General features: G+C 38.7%; 1 protein-coding gene across 4 annotated transcripts in view; it reads right to left on the bottom strand.

The window, feature by feature from the left end:
- PACSIN2 (protein kinase C and casein kinase substrate in neurons 2) overlaps positions 1–27,079 on the bottom strand; it is a 55,496-nt gene that overhangs the window by 2,348 nt on the left and 26,069 nt on the right. For 2 of the 4 annotated variants that reach the window (XM_074539219.1, XM_074539220.1), the window contains 9 exons: positions 25,464–25,574; positions 14,353–14,509; positions 13,391–13,626; positions 12,553–12,708; positions 11,317–11,492; positions 8,786–8,906; positions 6,574–6,698; positions 5,784–5,900; positions 4,638–4,834 (listed from right to left, as the gene is read on the bottom strand). In XM_074539219.1, coding sequence (XP_074395320.1) covers positions 4,638–4,834; positions 5,784–5,900; positions 6,574–6,698; positions 8,786–8,906; positions 11,317–11,492; positions 12,553–12,708; positions 13,391–13,626; positions 14,353–14,509; positions 25,464–25,523 — 1,345 coding nt within the window. In that variant the 5' untranslated portion in view covers positions 25,524–25,574. The remainder of the gene's footprint in view (positions 1–4,637; positions 4,835–5,783; positions 5,901–6,573; positions 6,699–8,785; positions 8,907–11,316; positions 11,493–12,552; positions 12,709–13,390; positions 13,627–14,352; positions 14,510–25,463; positions 25,575–27,079) is intronic. The other 2 variants (XM_074539221.1, XM_074539222.1) reach the window with 2 other exon arrangements.

Below are 27,079 nucleotides of genomic sequence, written 5' to 3' on the forward strand. Positions count from 1 at the left end.
CTTCATTTTGACTGCAATGCACATCTGATATTGCACATCCTCAGGGAATACTTTGACTTTTGAGAGCCTGCAGACTCCAAGATGCTCCACAGGAGCAAAGGAAGCTCCACCTCAGCCAGGCAAAAAAGGCCACATTGAGTAACAATTATTTCCTCCCGTGCAACTAATTTGTGTCAAATGTTTTCCCTAGATAAAACTGATGTGTGTTTTATCTTAGCAATAGGAAATAGATGATGAATATATTAATCACTTATTACAGTCTCAAACAGTAGATAGTCTTGGTGTCACTTAGGAGAATATAAACTAGCCTAAGGAATGTAATTTTTTGGGTAGAAATAGACAAGCTTCCTATTAAATCTTCTCAAGATACTTATCTTTATAGCTTTTCTCTTCCATAAAAAGGTTGAAGTTTCATCTCTTCTAGTTTTTATCAGAAAACTAATTAAATACCCATTGTGAACAAATGTTTGCCACTTTAGACTCTATTTGGTTTATGGAAATATGCTACAACTTTTCCACTTTTTCTAGTGCTGCAGAATGGGAGTGAACAATATCAAACCTTCCATGAAGCGTGTGTTAATAAAGAGTGGAAACAAAGAGTACTCAAATTTCACATTTCCATGACAGTACGCCCTAACAACTGCATTTGTATCAAAGCTTGGCTTGGAAACTTGGTGATCCTGGAGGCCTAAGAAAATATTAACACTTTTAAGTGTCATCTGCACAGCAGTTACAATGAAACCACTGCGATGATAAAACCAGAACACACAATAACATACTATGACAACATTGCAGGGACAACCAATTTTTGTCACTATTCTCAGCCACTGAAGGCCACAGGAGGGTGAGACAGACATATTGTAAATAATTATGTCCCATCCTCTTACATGCTTATGAAACCTCTCATAGGATATGAATAAAGTTATTCTTGCTCTTTGGAAGCCTCCTACAGTTGTTTGCCAGGAGAAAAAACAAAACAAAAAGCACCAGATGTAAAGGTACTCCACTAAAAAAAACGAGTTTTGTGTATTAAAGTACGTTTAATGGACACTGTGCAGAGCATGTGTCCTGGTTTGAAAAGGAATTGAGTTTTTTTGGGATGCTGTGGTCAAACCAATAGGTGCTCAGATTTGAATACTGGCACCTGGTGTGGCCACTGAGGACACGGATACGCCTCTGAGAACACAGGGGGTTAAAAGCAGAGCACTCCCAGGGGAAGCTCTCTTGGGTTCCCTTGGTGAAAGAGGTGAGAGCTGCCCTGGTGGCTGCGGCCTGGGCAGGGAGGGGAAGCCATGTGGGCCTGGGGCAGAGAGGGGAGGGGAAGGCCCTGGCAGGATGGAAAGGTGGAGGAGCATCCAGAGGCATCTGGCAGCCACACCAGAGAGAGAGAGAGACAGAGGGAGAGAGCGCCAGTTGTGCCACCTTGAAATTCGATAGCACAGCCGGCCAAGGAGGAGGGGGGGGGGGGGGAGGGGAGTTCTGGACAGGCAGAGCCTGAGATTTTTAACCCTTTTCTTGCATGATGGAAACCTTACAAATGAGGATCCTCCTGGAGTTGAATGAGAAGAGAGATAAAGATGAGATAAGAGGAAATGGGCCACGAGAGAAATTGAGAAGAATCTTAGGTGGGAGGAGATGATGGAGTGGCCTTTGGCTGGACTTTTCTTGTATAGCCATGGACAGAACCATTTTTCCTGTGACACAGAGACTGCACTTAGGGGGAGGCAATGGCTTGGAGCCAAGAGAGTGCAGTGATGTGATGTGAAGGAGTGCATGAACAGAGGTGACAGGTGAGGAGGGTGCTGGTGCCCTCTGTCTTTAGGGAAGGAGAAGATCTCTGTTCTCGAGACCCCTCGGCCCCAGGGGTTGAATTTGGGGGGGACTGGTGTCCCAAAAGTGAGAAACTGTGCTTTTTTTGGAACTGGGCAAAGCATCCTTAAAATGAGAGCCCTAGAAGCAGCTCTGGTCCATGCCCAGTGGTGAGAGCACTGGGCATGGAAGGAAGATGTCACGATGGCAAATGATCTCGGGGCGGTGCCACGTGTGACATGGAAACACAAGAGGCCTCAACTGTGTTTCCAGGGGAAGCCTATGGCACAAGAGGGACTCCTCTCTCCTTGATGAACTGAGAATTGATTATCTAAGGGGTGGTGGTAGACTGAGAGTTGATGATCTGAGGGGTGGATGTATTGGAAATTTGGTGGGGGAAGGAGGAATGTTTTTGGAAGGTTTTCATTCTGGGTTCTGTGTGATTTTCTTTTTATATATAGTTGTAGGTTAATAAAGTTTTTCTTCTTTATTCCTAAGTTGGAACCTGCTTTACTCTATTCCTGGTCACATCTCACAGCAGGCACCAGGGAGAATATATTTTCATGGGGGCACTGGCATTGCACCAGCGTCAAACCATGACAGCATTTATTCTGTAAGATGTATTTAAAAGTATTTTGTAGGTAAATTCTTTGAATACCCAAGGAAATCCTATCTGAGAATATCCATGTACATTTGAACAAATCCTTAAAATGTATTAATCCTCTGTTGACAGCTGCTTAGGAGCCTAGGGATATCTACAGAGGAACACAGGATTGAGTACATTTTAAATTGGCTCCCATCTGACCTAGTAAGTTCTTTTCCTTAGTTTTTTGTATGTTCAATGTAAAGCTAGTCACACTAACACTTCTGCCTAATAACTAAGTAGCCATCCTATTAATTCAGCATCTCTAAGGGAATTCATGGTCTAGCACATCATCCCTTTCCTACAACTGTATCAATGACATCATTTGGTGTTGTAATATTCTTTAATGCTCTTCCTTCAAAGTACTGAACTCTTTTTAAGTGAAGTCTGTATATATCTCACAGTTCACAGCTCCTCTGCTTTATTTCTACAGACCTCACACAGTGAGAGCCACTTGGTTCAGTGGTTTAATGCAAAGTGACACAGCTGGTACTCCAGCACACATCACCTAACTTTGTATTTAACCATTACATCTGTGTATATAAACCATTATATCTGTGTATATAAACACTGCATGGTTTTGCCAAGGAAAGACTCATTACTGTAAACCCTTGCTGCTTCACAGGTACCAGAGATATATTTCAAGAGGATTACCATGCTTCTATCCCCTGCTGAGAAAAACAGAGCAGGTAAAGTCTATAGAATGAAAAGTAACTTTGGGCTTGTGTGCATTACACAGAAGTACCAGATGTTTTGTTACTACTGAACTTCTGTCAGGACACAATTTAGCAAAGTTCACGGACATGTAACCCATTCCTCCACTCTGGAAGCCTACAATACTTGTCTACAAAGAAGAAAAGTCAGATGTTCAGTGGTTTCACTAACAATAAAGGAAAATGGTGAGTTAAAGGCACAGTACCACTGCCTGAGCTGGGAGGTGTTTGGGTCAGAAAGCACAAACTGCATTTAGAATATGACACACTATTCTGAGCAGTCCCTTCATCAGCACAGCAGACATCCTGCAGTTCCCTGATTAGCTACAACATGGTCTGGTTTCCTGACTTTAAGCCCTAACATCCACCTAAGAACCACAGCAGGTAGTATAGAAGTAGCACTAACTTTAAGTAACCCTAGTTGAAAGGGAGGCAGACAAAATCTTTCTGGAGTTTCTTTTCAACACTTGAATCCTGTTTTTCTATTACAGGAGATGGGAATAAATGACAAGCAAATAGGAAAAGAGACAAACTCAAAGAGTCTATCTCTCTCATTTGCACAAAGTGAAGTTCTGCTTGCTTTTGCTAAACTACTCCTGCAATCTTGTTCTTGAATTCCTGGTTGGAAAATGTCTCCTGCAATTCTGGGCAAGACATCTGCACAACTGGCTTGAAAGTCATGAACAGGGGGTAGATTTCAGCTGGAGGCAGCAGCACCCGTGGCGTGCAGCCATCGCACCCTGATGTCACCTTCCTGTGTGTGGAAACTGTGTGATGGGTCTCCCTCATCAGCTGCATCTATTCTGTTCTCTCAACTCCTGTAACAGTGAGGGAAAAAAGGGTTTAGGGCTCAAGGGAGACCTTAAGAAGGAAGAGATGTACTAAGTGTACCCTAATGAAACACAAGACTGAAAAAACCCAGGTAAAGACAATCCCTGTGCTTAACATACACTGAAGAGGGGTGAACAGAGACAGTTTAAAAGGTATCTGTCCATGGCTAAATTTTCAACTCTAAAAAGTTAGCAGTGCAGAAAGCTGGATGCCAAAAATTGGATGCTTTTCATTTAAACAAAAAAGGTATCAGTTGATTTAATACAAGAATAGCTGCTGTGGTATTTTCCTTTAAAAACAACTCTGTAGGGTTGGCATTTCCAGACAGCTAAAAGCAGCAGCTGTTACTGTCATCAAGGAAGAAAAGGGAGAGAGAGGATTTTCAGTTCTGCAGATAGTTTTGTTTCACTTAAGACAGGAAGAAAGGAGCATCTCAGGGGCAACTCAACACATTTCAAAGAGCTTTGGAGTCAGTGCTGCCAAACAGGGGAGACCAAAAAGTATTGTCAGGAGGGATGATGGTTAGATAGGATCCTGCATGTGGAATTGTACATCCAGAGAAAATGAAAGGTGAATAGAGAAAAAATTGCCTGCCTTTCTCCTTTGTGATAAATATTTTAAAGTGAACATTGCAAACTTACCAGCCTTGAAGCTGAGCTCATCCTGCTCCTGGCCCTCATAGTCATAGAGTGCACGTACTCTCACCTCCATGGCAGGAGGGGTGTCTTCATCAAAGGGATTGGTGTCTCCATTTGCATCAGTGGAGGAGAAGGGGTTGTTGGACTCTTCGTCAGACCAATCTGTAGGGTAGCTTTGGTTTTTCTCATAGCTGCTAACACTGAAAATCAAATTTGAAATTATTATTTTCCCCCTTTTAAAATAGGAGACTAGAAATACCATTAAGACAACCCTGAATATGATTAAACTCCACTCTAAAGCCCAGCTTTGAAACTTTCCTTCTGGCATCTTCTCATCTATCTTTAACTGACAATACCCCATTAAAAAATAAAAATATTCTTGCAAAGCATTTAAAAAGTTACAAAAAGGAAAAACTAACACACATGTCAATCTCCCCACAAACTCAAAGGACCTCTCTCTCAAAAAAATCCACATAATCCATGAGATTATTTACTCTGGAAAGGTAAAAGGGATGCCACAGTTAATGAGAGGGATTATCTGGTTTAGGTAAGACATTTAAATTGCTTTGCAGAATCTTCCTCCCAAACCACTGTGCACCTCTACAATAGCTTCCAACACTTTTTCTATATTGTAATCCACCAATAAAAAACTTCATTGTACTGCAACAACTTGATCATTTCAAGGGAGGTTCACTGTTCAGCATGCACATGCCAGTTAATAGAGTGGAATATCCCTAGAGTGTACACTGAAGCAACAGGCAGCTGCTCAAGAAGGTCCTAAACAAAAAAAGAAAGCATCTTAAAAGCAGATTTATTCAGTGAGAAGACACAGAGCAGTAAAGCTCCAGAAGCAGTTTCACTAGAAAAACACATCAGTTTGAACATTTTATAGGACTGGGAAAGGAAGGAAAAAAAAGCAACAGCAGTTCTGTTAGCAACTGCCAATAACCACAGTAGTTTGAAACCAAAGATCAAGCAACAGATATGGCATCTGTTAGGAAAGACAAGTTAGGTTACAGTGTTGCTCACACAACTGCTTAAAAACTCATCATGCACTGACCAGCGAAGTGTTATAGAAACCGAAAATAGAAAACCCTGGATAGAGAAAGTGCAAATGTGAAAACAATTAAAAAACAACATTTCACCAACTTTTTGATCTTATTGTCCTCCTTTTCACTGACAGTACTCCCAGTATCTTCTTCATCTTCAAAGGGATTGTAACTTGATTGTACTGACTGCACTGTGTTACTCTGGACACTAAGACTGCTAATTTGGAAAAGAAAAAGCATTATGGTGACCCTATCTGTATAAGAGAACACTGCCATTGGTGTCCCACTAAGCAGTTTCTTAGCAGACCCCTCCTTCAGTCAAAAAAATTTAAATAAATAACTAAACAAAACCAAAACATCTATCAAATGCAGCAGAAGACTCAAGAAAGCTTGGAAAGTCTCACATATGGAGCATTCCTCCACAATTAGAATATCTTTTGTGGACCACAATTTCTGTTTTCCTACTGCCTGCAATAAAAGGCAATGCAATTTTTCTGGCCAGCTTCATTCCTTTTTAAAGCAGTTGATGCTAACAGTTTTGTATTAATCACATCCAGAATTCTGGTGTGACTAAATGTTTTGCAAACTAAGACCTCAAAGTATTATTGTCATTTCTAGAGATGGGAAGGTAGGAAGAGACCACCAGATCAAGTACAGAAAGTTCAGTTTCTCATGAAGCTTGGTTTCTTTCAGCTCCCAATGGAAAGAGAGCTATAAAATGAAGAATAATTTCCAAATTAATTTGTGAAATGCAGAGACATCACTAAAAATGCTCGCAGATAATTATAATTTATCATTTGATTGGACAGTGACTTTTTGATTCTGCAGAGCTTAGTGCATTTGAAGGCAACAATCTTCCAGTCAGTGTTTTTAGGCATAAAAAAAGCTACCTGCTATGTTTGTTAGGCTGTGAAACTTGTTCTCCTGTCTGACTGATGCCAGTCAGAGTCACTCCATCAGAAGCCTTCTTCTTTTCTCTTCTGCTGAGAGTGCGATTCAGGTCTGCAGACCACTCCTACCAACAAATGCAAAACGTGATTGAGAAATTAAATCAAACAAGTAATTATCATATTTCATTTTCAGACTGACTTATGGAACATACATCTATATATGCAGCACTATCAATAATTACTAAAGACAAGTCACTCCAAACATTTCACGTACAATTCTCATCTGATTCCCACTCCAGTAATGCAAACAGGTGTCTGTGCTACTCACAAAATCCCAGCTACCCTCACTTCCCTGTTTAGTATTCTGAGTCCCTTGAATAGACTTAAAATACCAGACATGTGGCACACAACTGGAGCCATCAAAAGAGCTGGCCAGGACAGATATTTAGAAGATTTACTGTGAGGGCTCACAGTTTCAAATAATGCTAAGACATCTGGCTTTAAAAGATAACTCTAACATTCAATTAAAAAAGGCATTGTAAGACAGGGCTTACTTTTCAAGAACAACTCTCAGATGACTTACAAAGAAGAAGCTAATTTAAATCTGTTCCTAAGATTTAAGCCCTAAAAGTACTTCATTCTGGATTTAGTGAAATTCATTGTCCTAAAAAGCCATATATAGGAGTTAAGGCTCAAATCAACACAAGTATTGACAAGACTAATGATGCCCCTTGCAGACCCTTCTTGATGTTTTGAACCATTAAGAGGCAGATGGGACAGGCATGGTGAGACCTAAACACAGCTCCTGCATCAAGTCCAAATTAAGCTTTGATATCCTGTTATACTATATATGATATACTGATACAAAGCAGGACCCAACAGAAAACAAACTGCAAGCAAATGGATGCAAGCAAATATCCTATGCTGAGACATGCTTCCTTGAAGTCTTAAAAGGAAAAAAAGTCAGGAGAGAGTTTGCTATACAAAAGATGGCATTTGAGATACATATTTTTATCAGGAAATGGAAGTTTTCAGAGTTGCTATTACTCCCATGTAGCAGAGTCAGTCCAGTGCATTCTGCACAGTTCTTCAAATACCTCATTATTTTAACTTTGTAAAATACATATTGGATTTCTGAGTTACCACAGTTAAAAGACCACTGACCTATGCATATTTGCAGTTTACAATGCAATTTCATAGTCATTTGATCATGACTTTTTTACTTACGTCATCCTTGTAGCATGTAAACAAGAAAAAACTTGATTAGGAAAACAGAAACAGGAGCACTTAATTTGTTAATTATAATGTTTAAGAAAAAGGATAGTCATTTTCCCACACAGAAGTAACTGCACTTCAGTGTTTCAGGCAAAGAAATTCTACAGGACTGTTATGAATTTTCTTCGTCAAACCTCCAACCTAAAGTTAATCAGTATTTTCAAAACAAGTGCTATTTTCCTTTATGGTTAATAAGGGAACATAGAAACACTCCAGAGTTTATGCTTCCACTCCATTAATTTAATCTCTAGAACTTATTTTAACTAAATGATTTTAACCCATGATTCTGGTCCAACTCATTCCACTTCTAGCTATCATACATGAATAGTATGATCTGCACTGACACATTTTTGTACATATTTCTTGTAGGCCATGGTAACAGACCACTACTTAGAAAAACTCCTTTCTTTCAAAAATGGCATCCAGCAATAAAATGACGAACTGGGTAAAGGTGGAACTTTATTTCAAATACAGCAGTATTGAATTTTAAGTATCAAATTTCAAATTTTGACTGTTTAGTTCAGAGTTTTTCAGAGTCTTTGCAGCAGATGCTACAATTACCTGCTAACAGCAAGGAAATTCAAACTGAAATCTCCCACCAAAGGGGAAAACTAAAACATAAAGGATAATATGGGCAGGTGTCAGAGAGGTATCAACTAAACAATGGCTAAGAACTTCAGTAATCACTTAATCTTAGAAAAAGGCACTGTAGTTTCCTGGTTTAGCCTTTTTCTCTTTAAAATGGTGCTCAACATAATCACCTCCAAAAGCTGTGGCTCAGTGAAAACCGAGATAAGAAAACAATATAACTTGCAAAACAAAAAGATTCAGTGTTGGAAGCTTGAAGTTAAGAATGACACCAGAATGATATATTACAAAAACCAAAGAGGAAAAAAGTAGACAAAACAATTCAGTGGTTTAAGTACTGTGACCTTACCTCAAACTGAGGCCAATTCATTGACATCCCTGGACCTTGATTAGCTCTGAACCACCGCAAGTCTTCAACAGCATCTGCTGTTTTGATATTCTGTTCCAGCTCACGGTAGATATTTTTGTAACTGAAAAACAAATTTGTCTTCTAATTTAGTATCACATTTAGAACCATGGCAAATCCCTAAGCAGTTTTTAAAAAAATCTATTTTAAAGTTCACAACAGTATTGAAGAAACTTATAGCAAGATAGACTTTTAAAAACTCACAGACCTGTTAAAAGCCTGTAAAAAGGGAAGAGAAGTCCAACAAGTAAACTTGCTCAAAGTTCATGACACCATAAAATCCTTGTTTACCATATTTAAAAACTATTACTCTTGTATAATTTAATTGGCTGTCATTAAAATATATATATACATAGGACTGTATTTAAACAACTGAAATGCAGTCTTGGAAGTTTCTTGAATTTCAAAGCTTATCTATAAGACAGTAGAAACTGGTTTTGTGCTAAGTCCACAGGACTCTGAAAATTTCTGTTTTAATCCAGTAAGGATTGTAAGCAATTATAAAAATAAAGCCCCCAAACCTGCAGCAGAGGTAAATGGGTTAAACGTTTTTCTGGTTTGGGTACTGTCTGATTTTACTGTACCATTTGAATCAAACACTGTGAAAAATAACCTTACTACTTATTCTTACCTCTCACCCTAGTTGTTTTTCATTGACAGAACAGAAGTCATGTTGCAGATACAGCTCTGATCCTAGACCATGAACATGCTAATGTGCATGACAATACATTTATATCAAAGCCACCAATATGGTGCAGTATGAAACTCACAGTTTAAAAAAATCTCAACAGTCACAAGGCTTAAAATAAGAGACACAGAACTGCTATTATATGACTTTATATATAGTTAAGCTGCTATTATACTCAAGGTAGAGCATTTGTGAAAATCCTTCCAGACCAGATCACACAAAATTTAGAATTAGAATTCATTAGTGCTACATTGTCAAGGAGTCAAACTTTCTCAAAATACACTTCCACATTTCTCAATTTCTATACAATACTTGACTGCTTTAACGTATACACAGTATGGGTTTTTTTCCTACATCAGCAGTCATTTCAATGTATTTAAGCAATAGAGAGGCATGTGTTTTGAGAAAGGGAATACATTATTACCAGCCATCAGTTAAATCAACAACAAACTTTAGGTCTCCATCTCTGGAAAGCATGGCAGGCTATCTTCTGGACCATGCTCTTTAGCATTATTACAGTTAAAAATCAAACGTTCCTTTCATGACTAATTCTACATCTTTTTTTCTCTGTACTGAAGAGGCAAATATAAGGAAACAGATCACCAGTTACAGCTGCTTTTTCCCTGGTTTCACCCTAATAGTTCTGTTCTTTCTTTGATGCTTATTATGATCACTCCTGGAATTCTAGGGATCTTAAAAGGAAATCATTGCCTCTCCACTTGGTCATTTTCTGTGGTCTTCCCCCAACCTTGTCCATTCGGCCAACTATTTCTCATTTATTTCTGATTTGTAGTTTCATTTAACCTGATGAAACTGAATCAAATGGGCAGCAATTCTATCATCTATCCACTCTGACAGTAAAAAGAATCTATCTCCCACATCAGTTCCATAAAAACTTTGAAGCCACCCAAAATGGTAATGATGCCAAAATAAGTGGTTTTCCCCTTACCTATTCCTTGCTCTGTTTTTGTTCTTGCCTCTGTGCCACCCTCTTTCCTCATGCCAGCACTAATATTTGTGTGACAGTATAGCAAGCCTGTTTGGGACACTCCTCAGGTTAAAATCAGTTCTTCCTTTTCTCTATGCACTTGAAGTGCTAAGCAAGAGTGCACATGACCTCTGCTGTTAGAAGTGAGATGTAAAATATTGCCATGGTTACAGCACTCATTGCAAGTGTTCCTGTGTCTGGAGCTCCCTAGCAAAAGTTTAGCTTTCTTGGAATACAGTGAGGGCTCGGGCAGAAAGAACAAAATACAAGACATCCTTGATTTACATGACAGTATAAAGGGCAGACTTTGAAATTAAGGTGGACAAGAGTTCAGCAGTGGTTAACTTATGGATCTTAAATTCATCCCCAGATCAAGGTAATTTCATTACTGAGCTCTAATATTTTAACAATAAATGTACTAACTACAAATTTCATGCTCTCCTACACTAATAAATTCCAGTCTGTTCTCTAATAAACATGTAAGACACATAATAAACCAATACCTTCTTTTCCCAATCTTTGATCCAGCATTTTTTGGTTCTAAGTGCTGAATCCTTTCTAATTGGACCATATTTGATTATAAAACACCATAAGAATGAGGGTCTGTTGTTTCTGGCAAGCGTTAGAGATAGATGCTAATCTCATTTTAGACAAAACAAAGAATTAATCTCTTTCACTTACACTTTTAAACTGAAGCAACACATTAGAAAGAAATCAGAACTCTGAACTCTGATGTACTTGAAGCATGTATTAGTTTCCACAGAAAATTATATTAATTTTGAAGTCTAGCAGTTTTACCTTGCAACGTTGGACAAGTCAAGGTGTTTCTGGACTTCCAGTAACACTTCTCGGAAGAAACGCAACCGCTTTTCCTCAAACTGCTGGCACTGCTCAAATACCTGCTCCATGTTCTCCATATACTGAGGAGTGGCATTATCTAATTCTTTCAGAGACTTTTCATACTTCTCTTTTGTCTGGGGGTACAAAACCAAACTGTTAGCAGTGTTTTTTATTAGTGCCCTGCAACACAGACCTATCAATGCAGCAATGGCTGAGGTTTAGATCACAAATTGCCAGGCTGCAAACTCTTCTCCTGACCACTGTACCCACCTTAGGGCACAAAGAGAATTATCTAAGTAAACTGCAGAAACAGTTACAATAAACCTCCAAGCCTCTTCTCTGGCTTTTTAAGAGAAACCATGGTAAATGTTAATGTAACTCTGAAGTTAAAAACTAAAGGAGCTACAGAATAAATCAGAGCAGGAAGTCTTTCAAGTTATTGAAAGTATTTGGAGATCTTTTAAAGTGCTGTCTTTTCTCCTTTAGTAATTTACATAAGGTACTGTGAGTTATGACCGAAACCCCAAACATTGTGTACATCCTTGTGAACATAAATTGCATACACTGTGAGCTCAGCTAACAGATACAACCTCAGACTCTGCACTAATTTACAGAAGTAGTCCACAGGCAGGAATTAGAAGATCCCAACTTATGGAACATAACATTCCAGATCTCAGAAAAGCATTCTCAAGGGAAAAAGACATCCTTGAGGCATCACACATTAAAAGCCTCTCAGTAGCAGCACACTGAAGAGATAAAGCAAATGGTGTAACAGAACAGCACTTACTTAAGTGGATTATATCAGCTTCATTTTTTAAAAATGCACTCTGCAGTCAAGAATGATGACATACTCAGCTGTCAGCAAGTTTTAGGCATCTGTCTCTCAGATTCTTGAGTGAAATAGCTCAGCCCTCACTAGTAAATAAGTAGAACTCTGCCCTAGAAGTTTGCTGGCTTACTGTGCTTAGCGCCCTGCTGAAAGTACTTAAATGAAATAGAGGCCATACATTATTCATCTTCAGAGAAGAAAAATTTGGCAAGAACACATTCTTGAGAGAAAATTAAACTTTGGTACAGAACTAGAACTGACTATGCTATGGTGTTCACAGCACATTCGGGAGGAAAAACGAGCTTAAATATGCACAAGCTATAGGTGTGCATAAAAAAACAAAAACAAAAAACCATTCAGTATACCTTTAGTACATCTTGTTTGCTTCTCTCCACTTTGTCTTGTAATTTCTTGAGTTGTTCAGGATTCAGTGCTGGATCAGCTTTGCTGTTTGTTTCTCTGGATATAGCCAGTTTCTCCTCCTTGCAGGCAGCATGGTAAGCTTTCTTTGCAGCTTCCACCTACAAAAGGGGTTTGAGTCTTTGCATCTGGAACAGTCTACAGCAACCATAAAAACTCAGCCATAAAATCATGTTGCAATGAAGAAATGGTCAGATTTCGTTTTCAGGATGATTTTTCTTTTTTGGGGGAGAGGGGGAAAATTGTTTTTATTTAGGCCAAAGAATGAACAACACGTAAGAATCAACATAAGGAAATCACTGGAGCATTCTTTCACGATACAAGAAATGTCATTTAAACAGCTCAGAGAAGTGCTGGAACAGACTCAACAAAAGCTTTACAGAAAGTCCCCAACTAAACACTTCTCACTCATGCCCATGTTCACCTGCTCCCCCTTTTTCTACCAACCTGTTATTTAAGAATAATGTTATATGAGGGGTGGGGGGAAACCCACAAACACATTTTCCCTCATTTATTTGAGCAATTCGTAACTTTCAATTGTATGAAATAAGACAGTGTTAAAATGATAGCTTAAATTTCACTTTTCCCAGATTTTCACTGAATTCATCAAGATTAGGAGAGACCAAGAGAAAAATATTTATTTTCAGAAGAGGACAGAAAGCAAGAGATCTTTAAGAGAAAGGAGGGTCCAGCAGAAAGAATAGGGAGTTTACTCCCTTATAGAGATTTGAAACATTAGTATATTATAACACAGGATATCTAATACATAATCTACTGCTGTACCTCTTTCAGCTTTTTTGCCCAGGGTTTCTGAGCTTTCCTAAATCCATCTTCTGCTTCTTTGGTTTCCTTAAATCCTCCCATCATTTGCTTATGAAAGGCTTCCTTCTGCCAGTTCTTGATTTTTTCAAAATCTTCATTCATCAGTGAACCTTTTACTTCTAGATGTAGTTCACTCACTTTTTCAGCTTCTGACATAAAAGCACACCAAGCCCTTTCTACTGTTCCATACTGTGGGCCTAAACACAACAAAAAGTGTCATTCTCAGTAACCATCACCCACATGGAACTTATATTCCCAAGAAACTACCTGAAGCTATTGACTTATATTCACTTGTAAACAATGTTGATGCAAACCTAGAAAAGGGAACAATTTCTTTTCATATAAATTTAGAGTATTACAAACTTTTAAGCCAGAAAAAAAAAAAATTCATTTAATCTGGAGCCCTTAGCCCTGTACCACAATTCTATTTCACATGTGAGGTCCCCTTTGAACTGCCTTCAGTTTCTCAACATACTTTTTGAAGGGTGAATAATCATGGAAGGATAAACTATTCCAGAATATATCAAACAGCATCACCTTAGCCTTCCATTAGAGCAATGCCTAGGTCTTTAATTACCAGTTTTTACCCCACAGTCACTGCCCCCTTGTTATTCAGAATCCCTTTTCAAACTGTACTCGTAATTACTGAGAAACAGACAGTTCTCTAGAACATAACTCAGTACTGGAGGCAAGATTCATCTGCTTCAACAAGAAGCACGTGAATTTGCAAAAGAGCAGGGCTTTGCTTGGTTGGGTTTTTATCCAAAAAAGCTTGGTCATTTGTCACATTACTGAGCCTCTTGCAAAAACTCCATCATAGGCTAAAACATACAGTATTTCTACTTTGTACTTACCAAAACAAAGATATACAAAACCATTTTTTTCCATTTGAGAAAGCTGTCAGAGTTCAAACTCAGCATTACCTTTCTCCACAAGTTGCTTCCACCTTTTAGCCCATTCTGTGAGCTGCTGAGCATAGACCTTCTCTATCCGTGCCCGTTCATGAATGCAGTTCATGAGGTCATTGCAAAGTCTGTGGCCATCATCAATTCGTTTCACTGTCCTCTTGTAATTCCCAACCTACCAAGAGACAAAGACTTAATTTCTGCTTGAAAGCTCTGAAAACAAGATAAATCTTTAATTAACAGAAATACTGTAAACTAAGAGTAAGAGAATACAGCAGGAAATAATCAATTATGGAATCAGGTTCATTCATCTTAAATCAATTAATCATAAAACCTAACTGAAACATTAAAATTAATATAAATTAATCATAAAACCTAACTGCAATGATGCAGCAATGGCTGCAAGTTGCCCTGTAAAAGAAAGTTGTTAATTTTAAAAGTGAAAGCTTTATTACATTTTATTAAGTCTGAACTGTAATTTTGGGCAATCACCACAATTGTTCTGCATTATTATTTCTTAGTAATGCCCTAGATAGTGAAGAAAATTAAGAGAAATAATAGAGTATTCTTTCCCTCTTCAATATTCATTAACAAGTACCTAATATCTTAATTTTATGCTGTGTTTAATCTTTCAGGATTAATAAAACTGCAGAGACATGCAAAGGAGCATTGCAACATATCTATCAACCATAATAATAGTTTTTAAGAATGCAGTCGCTGCTGAAAAACCAGATAGCAATTATTTCCAAAGTGTACTCTAGAATTTAATGTGGGAAGATACTGACAGCAAGGATGTGGAGTTACCATACTTAGAATTGTAAATACTAAAGAAAAAACCCCCCACAGTTGCTCAATGTACAACCTGTAATAAAATGAGGACATGGAGCAAAATGTACACCATATAATGAACATCCATTATATAATTAACACTCCCCTTTCACTCTTGTGCTCACAGCAACGTGGAACAACAAATCTAAATGTCTGAAAGGGAAGAAAGCCTTACACTGCTCTCAGAGTAACATTTCCACTGAATTCAAGGTCACTCAGGCTGGCTTTTGTAAACATTAAACAAGACCTAAGAACTCTGTTAAGAGAACTTGCACAGGCTATTAAATATCACAGCCAGTTTCTTATCTGCCCAAACCACCTGACTGAAAAACAAAGATTAGCAGCAAGGCAGTAGATTAAATATTCAAATACTCAGAGTGTGTTAGTCATTTTTTACATTTGAATCATATCTGCTTCACATCTAACAGACAAAAACATCCAACTTTTGGGTTCACATTTATTCAGAATTTTGTCAGCAGATGCACATGCAAACCATGTGCTTGAGAAAAATGGTATACAGGGGAATACTCTTAAAAGTCGATAAAATCCCTATACTAAGTGCTGGATGAATAAATGACTATGCTCTAAATACAGACATATGCTAGGTCTTCTCATTAAAATCGGGGGGAAAAATAAAATCAAAACCATAAATGGTATGACAAAACTATTTCTCTTAGTGGCTCCAAGGAATTCATCTGAGCATGGTTTTTGGTTTGGACTAGATCCATTTCAACAGATTAAAGGAGTGTAGTTAGCATCTGAGTAAGGCATTAGTTAGCACTCACTGATTTGTCTAAAACACGTAAACAAATGCATACACACACCCCCAGCCCATTTAAACATAAGCCACAATATAACTGAAGATAAGAAGCTACCAGAGAGAGTCAATGTAGCCATGTCAACTGACTGCATCTATTACCAAGAAAGTATGAAAAATAACCTTCTATTTTCAGGATAAATGGAAGTGGAGAAGTAGGCAGTTATACACATGTAATCAAAGTGTTAAGGGAATTAAATACCTCCAAGAACATTTACAGTCTTTGTAATGAAAGACAAATCATTCATCTGCTCAGAATTACTCCAGCTGTAGATTCACAATCAAGCAGACTTTCAAAACAGGTTATGTTAGCTTGGCACAACTACTGAAGCCTTATATTAGCATCAATTTGTGTCTCCAGTTATGTGCCCAGGGATTTATGTCTGTAGCACGAACATTTCCTTTCATAAATTCTCACTATTAAATTAGCATTTTAAATGGTAATATTGAATGAGAGTTGGCTGCCTTGTGGTATATTTAATCCTTTCATTCTCAGCAAACTCTAACCTCATGGTAACATCAAGCAGTTGCCAAATTTCAGGCAGGTATTCAGAGAACTGAACTGAGTTTACCTGTGACCATTCACTGTTATCACGTAAGGGCACCTTTAAAGAGCTGCATGCACACCACAGATAATTCACCCACTACCTCCTCCTCTTCCTCACAGGAGGACTAAAGGAACTCAGCATCACAGTTTAAAATCAGTTTTAAGAGGAATCAGGCCCACAATACTAGAAAATAACCTGGTATTGCAAAGAAAGCGTTTTACACTGAAATTTGCCCTATCAGGAATGCTAGAATTTTAGAAAAACGGCATTTTTTTCTGTGTTCCATGATAGAGAACATAAATTATATAACTTGGCATGTAACATTTTGAAAACCTAGTGGCTTCTCTTAAAAATTGCATTACAAGTTAGGGACACTGCAATGAGACATTTTAGAGATGTGGAATGTGCAGCTTGTCACTGTAGGACATAAGATTTGAGACACAAGGTCCTCAAGCCATAGAGCCAAGTAAAGGGAAAATAATTTCAGTCTTTAGGTTGTCAATTAGATTAACTGTAGAGAAGTTAAAACAATAAATAAAAAATCTAGGAGCAAATTCAAGACACCCTAAACTCTGAAAAACATGGTCTTATACATTGTTTATTCAAAACTCTTCTCTCCAATTTCTGAGGTAAATGGTAAATTCTGCAACACTTCCCTCATCCCCTTCAAAAGAAGTATTTAAGCAAATTAAAAATGAAGAATTCTTTTATTTGTAGCAACTCACCAGGAACAACACAAACAAAAAACTCCTGTGCCTCTTTGTTTCAGCCAGAACCATTTTACATAATGCCTGGCAATTTTCAGACTTCTCAATTAGCCCTGTACAGTACATATATATGATTTTGCTAGTTAGAATAATTTCTTGATCATTCTCAACACTGCACTATTTCTTGCTAAATAGACAGCAGACAACTGTCTAAGAATGAAGTTATGACATGAAGTTCTAAGTCTTCATGTCCTACACATAAAATATTTGTTTCAGAAAAGTAACTTGTAAGACTACAAACTTTCTTATCAGTTCAAGTAGAAAAATAGATATTTAAAAACTATGCCACTGTCATTTTAGCATCAACAATACATCCATCTGAAAGAGATAGTTTATGACATGATATCAAATTCACTTGCTGTTTACCCTTAGTTGTCAGAAACACTTCAAAAGGAAATAATCAAGAGTTTATTTCTTAAAAATACCATTATAATGGTCACTTTTTGGATGCAATCAGTTCATTCTGGGAAAATTGTGATTCATAGTTTTGTGTCACTCTTTCTACCTGTTCTAATTTGAATTAACCATCAGTTTTAACCCTTTTCCACTGCAAAAAAAAAAAAAAAAAAAAAAAACCAAAAAAAAAAAAACAACTGAGTTTTGCTGCTAATAAATCTCAGTTGATCATATTTTACCCCTTTATCTCTTACAGGCATTATAGATGCTGTCAGGTCTCCATGTAGCCTAACCAAGAAAGCATTCCTTCTGATTTTATAACTTCCTCTCAGGCAAGAGCACAGCAATGTCACCTCAAATCCTGTGCCAAATCTAAGATTTAGGGAATCTGTAAGGTCCAGAAAAAAGCCCAGAGGCCCCCTCTGATGAGGCATTGATCATCCTACAGCTGGCAGTGCAGGCAGCTTGCCTTTCACCAAGGGAGCCAAGATCTGCCACTGATAGATCTTGAGCGGGAATTTATCTAAGAGTTTGCAACTTCATTATTGTACAATTTCACAGCACTAAACACAAAGGGAGAGTCTTAAATTATGTAGGCTCCTTCACCCCAAATGTTAGACTCTTTTTTTATTTTAAGGCATACTCATAGAGCAGCACAAAAGCCTAGAGTGCTAAACACACCTTGCAGGTTTTTCTGGTACACTGAGAGAAAAAAGAAGAGTATTTTCATTTGTTAGCAGCCCAGAAGGTGGCAAACATTCAGCTATTGCTAAACTCCTGTTAGGTAATTTCAGCACACCACGACAAACATTATACCACAAATACTTCAGGAGTTTCAAATGCCTGAAGATAGATTTGTCAACTCTTTTTCCAAGTTTGCAGAGCTTATTCATAACAAATCAGCCTTTATGAACTGGAACCATTCAAAAGAAACTCAACAAGGTATTTTTAGGGACAAATACTCCTAGGTATGAAACAGAATAATAAGCTTTAAAGGTTCATAGTCAAACCCACACATACCAATGTCCAACACAGGGACACACTATTTCCAGCATTCCATCTAACCACGAGGAAAATTTCTTTCCAGCTAGGTCAAACGGGAAGTTTCCAAACATTTCAACCAGCTTAAACATCTACAACCACTGTGTGGCTTTTATAAATAAGAATAATTATCTTGGTGCATAATTAGCACACACAGTCCAAGCACCTATGAGCATTATCTCTGAGTAAGTTTAAGTTTACGCATACAAATTCACCCTTGGTTACAAGAAAAATCCTGAGGAAGCTCTCAAACACACAAAATGTTAAGCCAAATACACCAGCAAAGCAAACAGTAGCAATATAAATGAAAAATATTCCATTGCTCAAAGTTAGGAGGAGATTCAAAAAACAGCTATGTGACAGGAATCTACTATTGCAGAATCCAAATATTTTTATCCAAAATGTTGAATTTGAGTCTTCTTTTGGTTGGTTGGGGTCTTTGTTTTGGGAAGGAGTTTTTTAGTTATTTGTTTTGTTGGTTTTTTATGTAGTTAGAAAGGGGCAGGGGACAACGGCAATGCAAACAGAGGCTAAATTTAATTCATCCATACCACACAGGGGATCAACTTCCACTTTGAGAGGTTGAAAGTCTTATATTGCTAATGGATTGTCAGCAAATCCTTCAGAATGCAACAAAAGCCCTGTGTTCAGCACTTCAGAATGCACACCAGGTCCTGTCCTCCAAGGGAATCACTCACAGGGCTAAAATAATCCCAGCTGCAGGTTTAGCAGCTGTTCAGTGACTATTTCTGTTTGGGTAAGTAGGTGTTTGAAACGCCCCTGCAATAAATGGGCTCCATGCTGCTGATGTTCGCAGAAAGTCAGGGAGATAAGGAAGCACAGAGTCTCTGAGGGACCTAGAGCTCATTTAAAGTAAGTGCCTGCACAGGCAGGGGAGCTGCTCCTTTTGATGTCTTACCTTGCAAGATATGCATACACTCCCACTTTGATCTTTAGGAACACTCACTCACTGGCTTTCTTACCCTCACAGGTATGTAACTGAACAAGAGCATTGGTCTCATCTGGCCCAAGGCATTTTTCTTTCAATAGATCCCTGATTGTGATTACCAGCATAAGGCTGGAGCTTAATAAACAGAAAGCAAACTTTATGATGCATTTTGTTAATTATTAATATACCAAATTCTTTCACAGACATTCCAAACTACTCCAGCAGGACAAGGCCAATAGGTCTCATGCCCACTTCTCATGTTTAACTAAAGCAACACAGTGTTGGAACTAACCAGTTTTTGGCTTGGTCTATTTTTGGATGCAGAAAGTGCCCTAGATGATTATGATGCATTTACAGCAGTCATGCAAATGCTTAAACTCCATATGATAGCTGAGAAAGAAATAGAAAGGCTTTCAAACTGTATCTTTTCCACTTTCCCTTGGAAAACCTGCTGCCACCCTGCTTCAGGCAATCAGCAACAATCTCTGATTACCCAGAGCACAACATCCTTGTCAGCCAATCAAAACAGATGAAGGAATCCCTTCTTGGAGCATATCATCAAGATTCCTCAGTCTCTAGGATTTCCACACTCAGAGAGAGTCATGAGCTTAACCAGACACATCAAGGTACATTGAGGCTTGACAGAAAAATAAATTAGGAGAGTGAAATTTCCATCTCTTAGGCAATTTAAGACACTTCTACAACTGAAACTTTGATGAAATTCTCCAGTGCCATTGTGGGAATTACCCTTCAGAAAGTCTTTTCTTAGCATTTTGCAATCCTTTGTTCTCTAAGCAAGCTATATTAAAACACATACAAAATTCTCAGACTTCTAAGGTACTTTTATGAACTAAACACCTAAAGAAATTAGAGAAGAAGAAAAGGATTTGTTCTACTGAAAAGGATTTGTCATCCTGCTAGAAGACAAAAAGCCTTAAAGTAGTATCTTGGTTTTACCAAATATGAAAAAACCACTTCCATTTAATTAGGAAGGCTGCTGCTATTTCTTTGGCACACTTAACAAACATGGATGATTCTGAAAGCCTGGTTTTTTTCACTCATATCAGCTGTTCTGATACAAGATACTACCCCTGCCTGAGCCTTGACCTACCCACATTTTTTGACTGCCAGATCTACAGTAAGCCATCACCATGAACACAAGTTCAAACAGCAACTTCTCCAATTCCCTTTCAACAAGACAGCAATTTCCCAACCACAAATCAGAACCTGATAACAATATCTATGTTGTAATAAAAACTACTAACCTTTAGAGGAAACAAGTTACTATTTGTATTGTATTTCCAGCACTGAACTTAACTCTAAGTGCCAGAACTGGAAATTTCCATGAACAGTATTGAAATAGCAACTTAATAAAAGAAGTTTAACAGATGAAGTAATCTGCATTGACCTGCTCCATGGACAGTCTGAGCATGTGCAGCCAGACAAAGTTAGAGTAGTAAATCTACTACCAGGCAACTACAGACTCCAGATTTACATTTTTTAGTAAGAAACCATAGCAAAGGCAGTGACATTTCAAAAAGAAACCAAAGCCTTCTAGAGTCAGCAAACTGATAGAGAACAAAGTGTTTCACGTCCTAAAGACAATGAAATTTCTGTCAACAGCAATGGCAAAAGCTTTGAAGGTCACTTAACATTTTATTAGGTATAGTTCTCATCAGCTCAACAGAAAACCCAACTTTCTACAACTAAAATTGTTTTAGTTTCAACAGATATACAGTGAGCAAAAACCAGCTTTGACAGTCAGTTTTTCAGCTAGGTCCCACAGCCAGCCACCTCACTCTTTCCCAAATGCCTTTAAGAAAAAGATGGGCTTTGCAGCACAGTTCAAAGGTAAATAAATCTGAACTATTTTGGAGTGTGAGGGAACAAACTCGAAAGCTTACCCTGCCAGACTGACACTTCTGTGCCACAGCCAAGTTCAAATACATTCACTGCTTGCAGCTGTGGCACTAAAACATATCAAAGTGGCTTTTAACAAACTGCAAGCTGACTTTAAAAACAAAGAAAAAACGTACTGTGTCAAAAATCTTGAAAAACCTCTAACAAGAGTATAAATGTCGGAATCTGTAGTAACAAAACAACTTCCAAACTGATTAGGAGTTCTTTACTTCCTGTGACCTGAGGCATGAAGCACTCAGCTGGCACTCCAGAGGCACCACAGCTTTTCTAATCAAATCAAACAAAACACATTGATCAAAGATTTTTAACCCTTCTGAGAAAGATTAAGACCAGAATTCAAAGTTGCAGTCTTCAGATACAAATCAACCAATTCAGAACACATAAAAAAGGATGGGTTTTAGACTAAATAGCAGTCAAATTTAGTTTGGATAGATGACTCCAAACCAGAAGTATCACAGGATGGCTTGGGTTGGAAGGGATGTTAAAGATCATCCAAGGGCAGGGACACCATTCACTATCCCAGGTTGCTCAGAGCCCCATCCAACCTGGCCTTGGACACTGCCAGGGATGGGGCAGCCTCAGCTGCTCTGGGCACCCTGTGCCAGGGCCTCACCACCCTCACAGGGAACAATTTCTTCCCAATATCCAATTTAAACCTGCTCTCTGTCAGTGTGAAGCCATTGCCCCTTCCCCTGTCACACCAGGCCCTTGTCCAGAGTCTCTCTCCATCTTTCCTGTGGGCTCCCTTCAGGCACTGCAAGGCCACAGTGAGGGCACCCCAAAGCCTTCTCTTCTCCAGGTTGCACAATCCCAATTCCCTCAGCCTTTCCTCCCAGCAGAGCTGCTCCATCCCTCTGATCCCCTTGGTGTCCCTGCTCTGGCCTGGCTTCAGCAGCTCCCTGTCCTTGCTGTGCTGGGCCCAGGGCTGGATGCAGCCCTGCAGGGGGGCTCAGCAGAGAGGGGCAGAATCCCCCCTGCCCTGCTGCCCTGGGGCTCTGGGTGCAGCCCAGCACAGGGGGGCTCTGCGTTGGGGCAGGGCCAGCTCTCACCCACAGCCCCCAGGTCCTTCAGCCAGGGCTGCTCCCTCTGCTCATCCCCTGCCTGGATCCATCACACACAGGGATGTGCCCAAGACAGGGGCAGCACCAGCACTTGGTCTGGTTAAACCTCATGAGATTCCCATGGGCCAGGGCTGGAGCTTGTCCAGGTCCCTTCGGATTGTCACTGCACCCTCAGCTTGGTGCCATCTGCAAAGCTGCTGAGGGTGCCCTTGATCCCTCTATGCCATTAATGAAGATATTAAATACTGGTTCCAGTATGGACCCCTGAGGGACACCACTTGTAAACAATGTCCCTTGGGATTCTGAGCCACTGATTGCTTCTCTCAGGATGCAACCACCCAACTAATTCCTTTTCCATCCAGCAATCCGCTCACAGAATCCATGTCTCCCCAACCTGGAGAGAAGGACGGTGTGGGGGCCCATGCCAAAGGCTTTACAGCAATCCACACAAATGACACCTGTACCCTTTCTCTTGCCCACTGATGGAGCTGCTCCATTGGAAAATGCCACAAGGTTGGTCATGCAAGATTTGCCCTTGGTTGTCTCAAATCACCTCCCTGTCCTCCTTGTGCCTTATCAGAGCTTCTAAGAGTCTGTCCTATGAACTTCCCAGGCCCAGAGGTGAGTTTGACAGGTCAGTAGTTACCAGAGTCCTCTTTCTTACCCCTTTTAAAGCCAGGTACAATGTTTCACGCCTTCCTGTCACCTGGAATTTCACCTGATTGCCATAGCTTTCCAAGCACCATTGTAACAAGAACAATCTTTGTGGTTATACATCAAAAAAGAGAAAGCACAGAAAAATCTATAAAGAAACCAACTGATTGCTATCCCGAAGTCTAACATTTCCTTATCCTAGGATAAAGAAAGGTATGCTAATGCACTATACATTAGTCTACTCACATTGCTTATGAAACAGACTGCAGTCCTGACCTTTTGGAAAGAATACACAGACAAGTCCAAGGAAACAGTAAGTAGTAGTATTTACCAAATTATGTAAAATAAGTCACCAATAGCACAAACACAAATAAGCCACCTATAATAAGCATCAAATACATTTAAACAAACCTTCATGAAGGCCCTCATTTAAGGTAATTGCCATTTCTGATCATCCTTTATCTGATTTAATTCTTTGAGTTCAAATTTGTCCAAACATAACCATCCTAGTTTAGAGAAAATTTCATTCTTATTCACTCAACTTTTATTCTTCCAGACATAATTATTTGATGGAAGACAACAGCTTGGTACAGAACAGCCAGCCAGAAATCATGTTCTACTGCCAAGTATACGATGCACAACACACATTAAAATATCCCAACACACATCAAAATATCCCTCCAGAATTCTTTTTTCCTGCCTGCCTCCTCATTTTATTTTGAAACACTTCTAGCAAGCAAGCCTGCTCAGAAGTTGCCTCAGCATCAAACAAACCACCCAGTAAAACTGAGGTTGGAAGGACCCTCTGGAGATCAGGTAGCCCAATCCCCTGCTCAAAGCAGGTGTGATAGCTCAGATTGTTCAGGATCACAGCCAGTTGAGAGACACCTCCAAGAGCAGCAGTTCTCAGGGTTCTTCCTTCTACCCCTTTTAAAGCCAGGTACAATGTTTCACTCTTTCCTGTCACCTGGAATTTCACCTGATTGCCATGACTTTCCAATTATCATTTTAACAAGAACAATCTTTGTGGTTATACATCAAATGGTCTCACAGCCTGTCTGCAGCCATCCTACAGAGCACTCCTACAACAAAAAGGGTCAAGGCTTAAAATACAGTGACTTTTAAAGAATTTCTTTATAAATAAGACAGATATATTTAACATAATAGTAATAATTTCCTCAAAAAACTGTACTCAACAGGTCCTCACTAGCATTAGGCCTTTTAGAGAATATACTGAAAAAACATGGGAGATCTGCATCAAAATGTAATATGCTGTCACCACAAACAGCACAGTTCAGCAGTCTAGAAAAGCTTACATTTCAAAGGAAGTACAATATCAGGTTACCAAAATCAAGCTGTGTAACATAGGTCCCTGGTAAATTCAGACAGGTTCCCCCAAGCCATTTTCATGTTTGTTATAGTTCAAACTCAAAAGAGCTCCCTCTCAAATGGCAGAAGTCTGTCCTACTGAATACAGCTAATTTGGACAGTGTACTTACCTCCAATTGTGTCAGTATTGACACTGCCAAACTTTTTACTCAAAGACTTGTTTTTGTAAAAATATTTCTGCTTTATGAATTTTCCTTTCTTCAGGGCTTAAATTATCACAGCATCTGAAAGTCTCCATCAGATTGGGGCAGTACAAATTGCTGATATTACAAAGTACTTCATATTATCTTTCTGCATGTATGCTTTTACACTGAGATAAGAATATCTTGTCTCAAGAAAGTTTATATTTTTATCTAGATACAAAGAGAAGACAGGCAGTACATCCACACAGTATCTTTCTTTTGTAATTTATGTTCATTTACAGTAGCTTGGAACAGTTACTTCAGATTTAACACTGCTTATTTTAAAAGCTACTCACATAAGGCCTTCCTTGACAATAAAAACTGACAAAGGCTGAATTATAAATTCCATACCATACTCAAGTGGATGATCCTCAAGTCTGTGCCCATTAAAGACCTCAAAAGAAACAGATCAAAATCCAAAAGGTAATTTTAACTCTGAAGGCTATTTCTGCAGATCACAATAACCTATGTGTCGTGTATTGCAGCTCTCTCCACAACTTACAGTGCACAAAAATCAGATCTTCTACAATACAAGTAAAAAATAAAATCAAAATATTGAACAGAACATTTGAATTACCTCCCAGAAGCTATCACTAGAAACTTCTACTCCAACGGAATCATCGTATGAGCCAGACATTGTTATGTATGAAGAGCTTGTAAGTATTCAGAGCTTAAACACCTTCAGAATCTGTAAAAAAAAAGAAAAAATATTATGAGCATTATTAATGGAGTTTTGAAGTTATGAAAAAAAATGTCTTAAGCAACTTCATTCAGTATTTTGATATCTAGAGATGCCAAATAAAAAGAGGTAACCACACAGGGCATTTTGGAACAGAAAACTTCTACCCCACAGTTTGTAGCTCTTATCCTGACATTGGTTGTCCAGAAAACACTCAATGCGTCTGCTTATATCACATTTCACTAGACTCTTGAGTTCATTTAATGATAAAATATAATTTAATGATATTTTATTTAATGATAAAATTTCCTGTCATAACTAAAAGAAAAGATTGAGCAATGAGATGCTTACTCATTAACTACTCCACAATCAAAGCATTCCTACAAGACAATCAGCTGACCTTTGCTTCTGCAACAGTAACCTGCACTGAGTCCTATTCCTTTTCCACTGGAAATCTGTTATACAACAAAACCCACCGAAAATATTTAAGGCCAAAATTTGTTGATTTAAAGAAAAATAAATGTCTTCTTGTCATTGTTCTATTTTAGCAAAACAAACAAACAGAAAACCCATCAACTCCAAATTCTGAGCTTTATTAGAAGTAAGTCATTGCTTTAACAATTCAGGCATTTTGACTTTTATCGACACAGCTGCAGTGAAGAAAAATATCCTCATTGAAGCAGATGACTTTATGAATGACTGGGCATGAAAAAGGTTAGGTTACCCAAGCTAACATGTAAGATTAACATCAAAAACATTACTGAGACAAAAATCCAGGCACTTGCATTCACAAATGCAGTTTGTGGGCTGGAGACCAAGAGGTAGGAGAGAAAGGAAACAGCTGCCTCCCAAAACACACACACAAATCCCTCTCTGATCTCTGCAGATATTTCACCAGGTTCCCCTGTTTGGATGTCTCCTGACAAGTTTATCTTTAATACTACCAGGGATATAAACAGGTAAATAGATTTTATCCACCCCTTGGTGGATAGAACCAGTAGTCTGTAAGTTGAAGCTCCCTCTCTTTTTTTTTTTGTCTTGTCAATCTTGCTTCCCCTAAAGTACCATGGCCTCTCCAAAAGGGGGCTGAAAACATCTCCGAATCTGACCTTGCTGCCCAGTGGTTATGACAGGCTGCTGAGAGAAACAGCACTGAAAGCCTCCCAGGCAAGGAGAATTCAACACTAAATTAGCATTTCTGGGATACACTGAGAATAACCATGCCATAAGGGTAGGCACTTGTCCACAACAAAACCCAGCTACTGAAACAAAATAGTTCTTTGGACAGTTGCAGCACAAACATAACAAAATACTCTGGCTGGGAAGACAAGATGTTTCTACTTATCAGTTTTTCACCCAATTCATTTATGTAATGCAATTCACAAAAAGCTTACATAACCTTAACGCTGAATATGGAACTAAAAACCACAACAGGAACATCAATTGTTGGAATTCTATTTTTAAAAGACAGCCAAAATATATTAAGGGTTCTACAAAAAACGGCAAGCTAGAAA

This window comes from Zonotrichia albicollis, chromosome 4 (genome assembly GCF_047830755.1).
Source record: "Zonotrichia albicollis isolate bZonAlb1 chromosome 4, bZonAlb1.hap1, whole genome shotgun sequence".
NCBI lineage: Eukaryota > Metazoa > Chordata > Aves > Passeriformes > Passerellidae > Zonotrichia > Zonotrichia albicollis.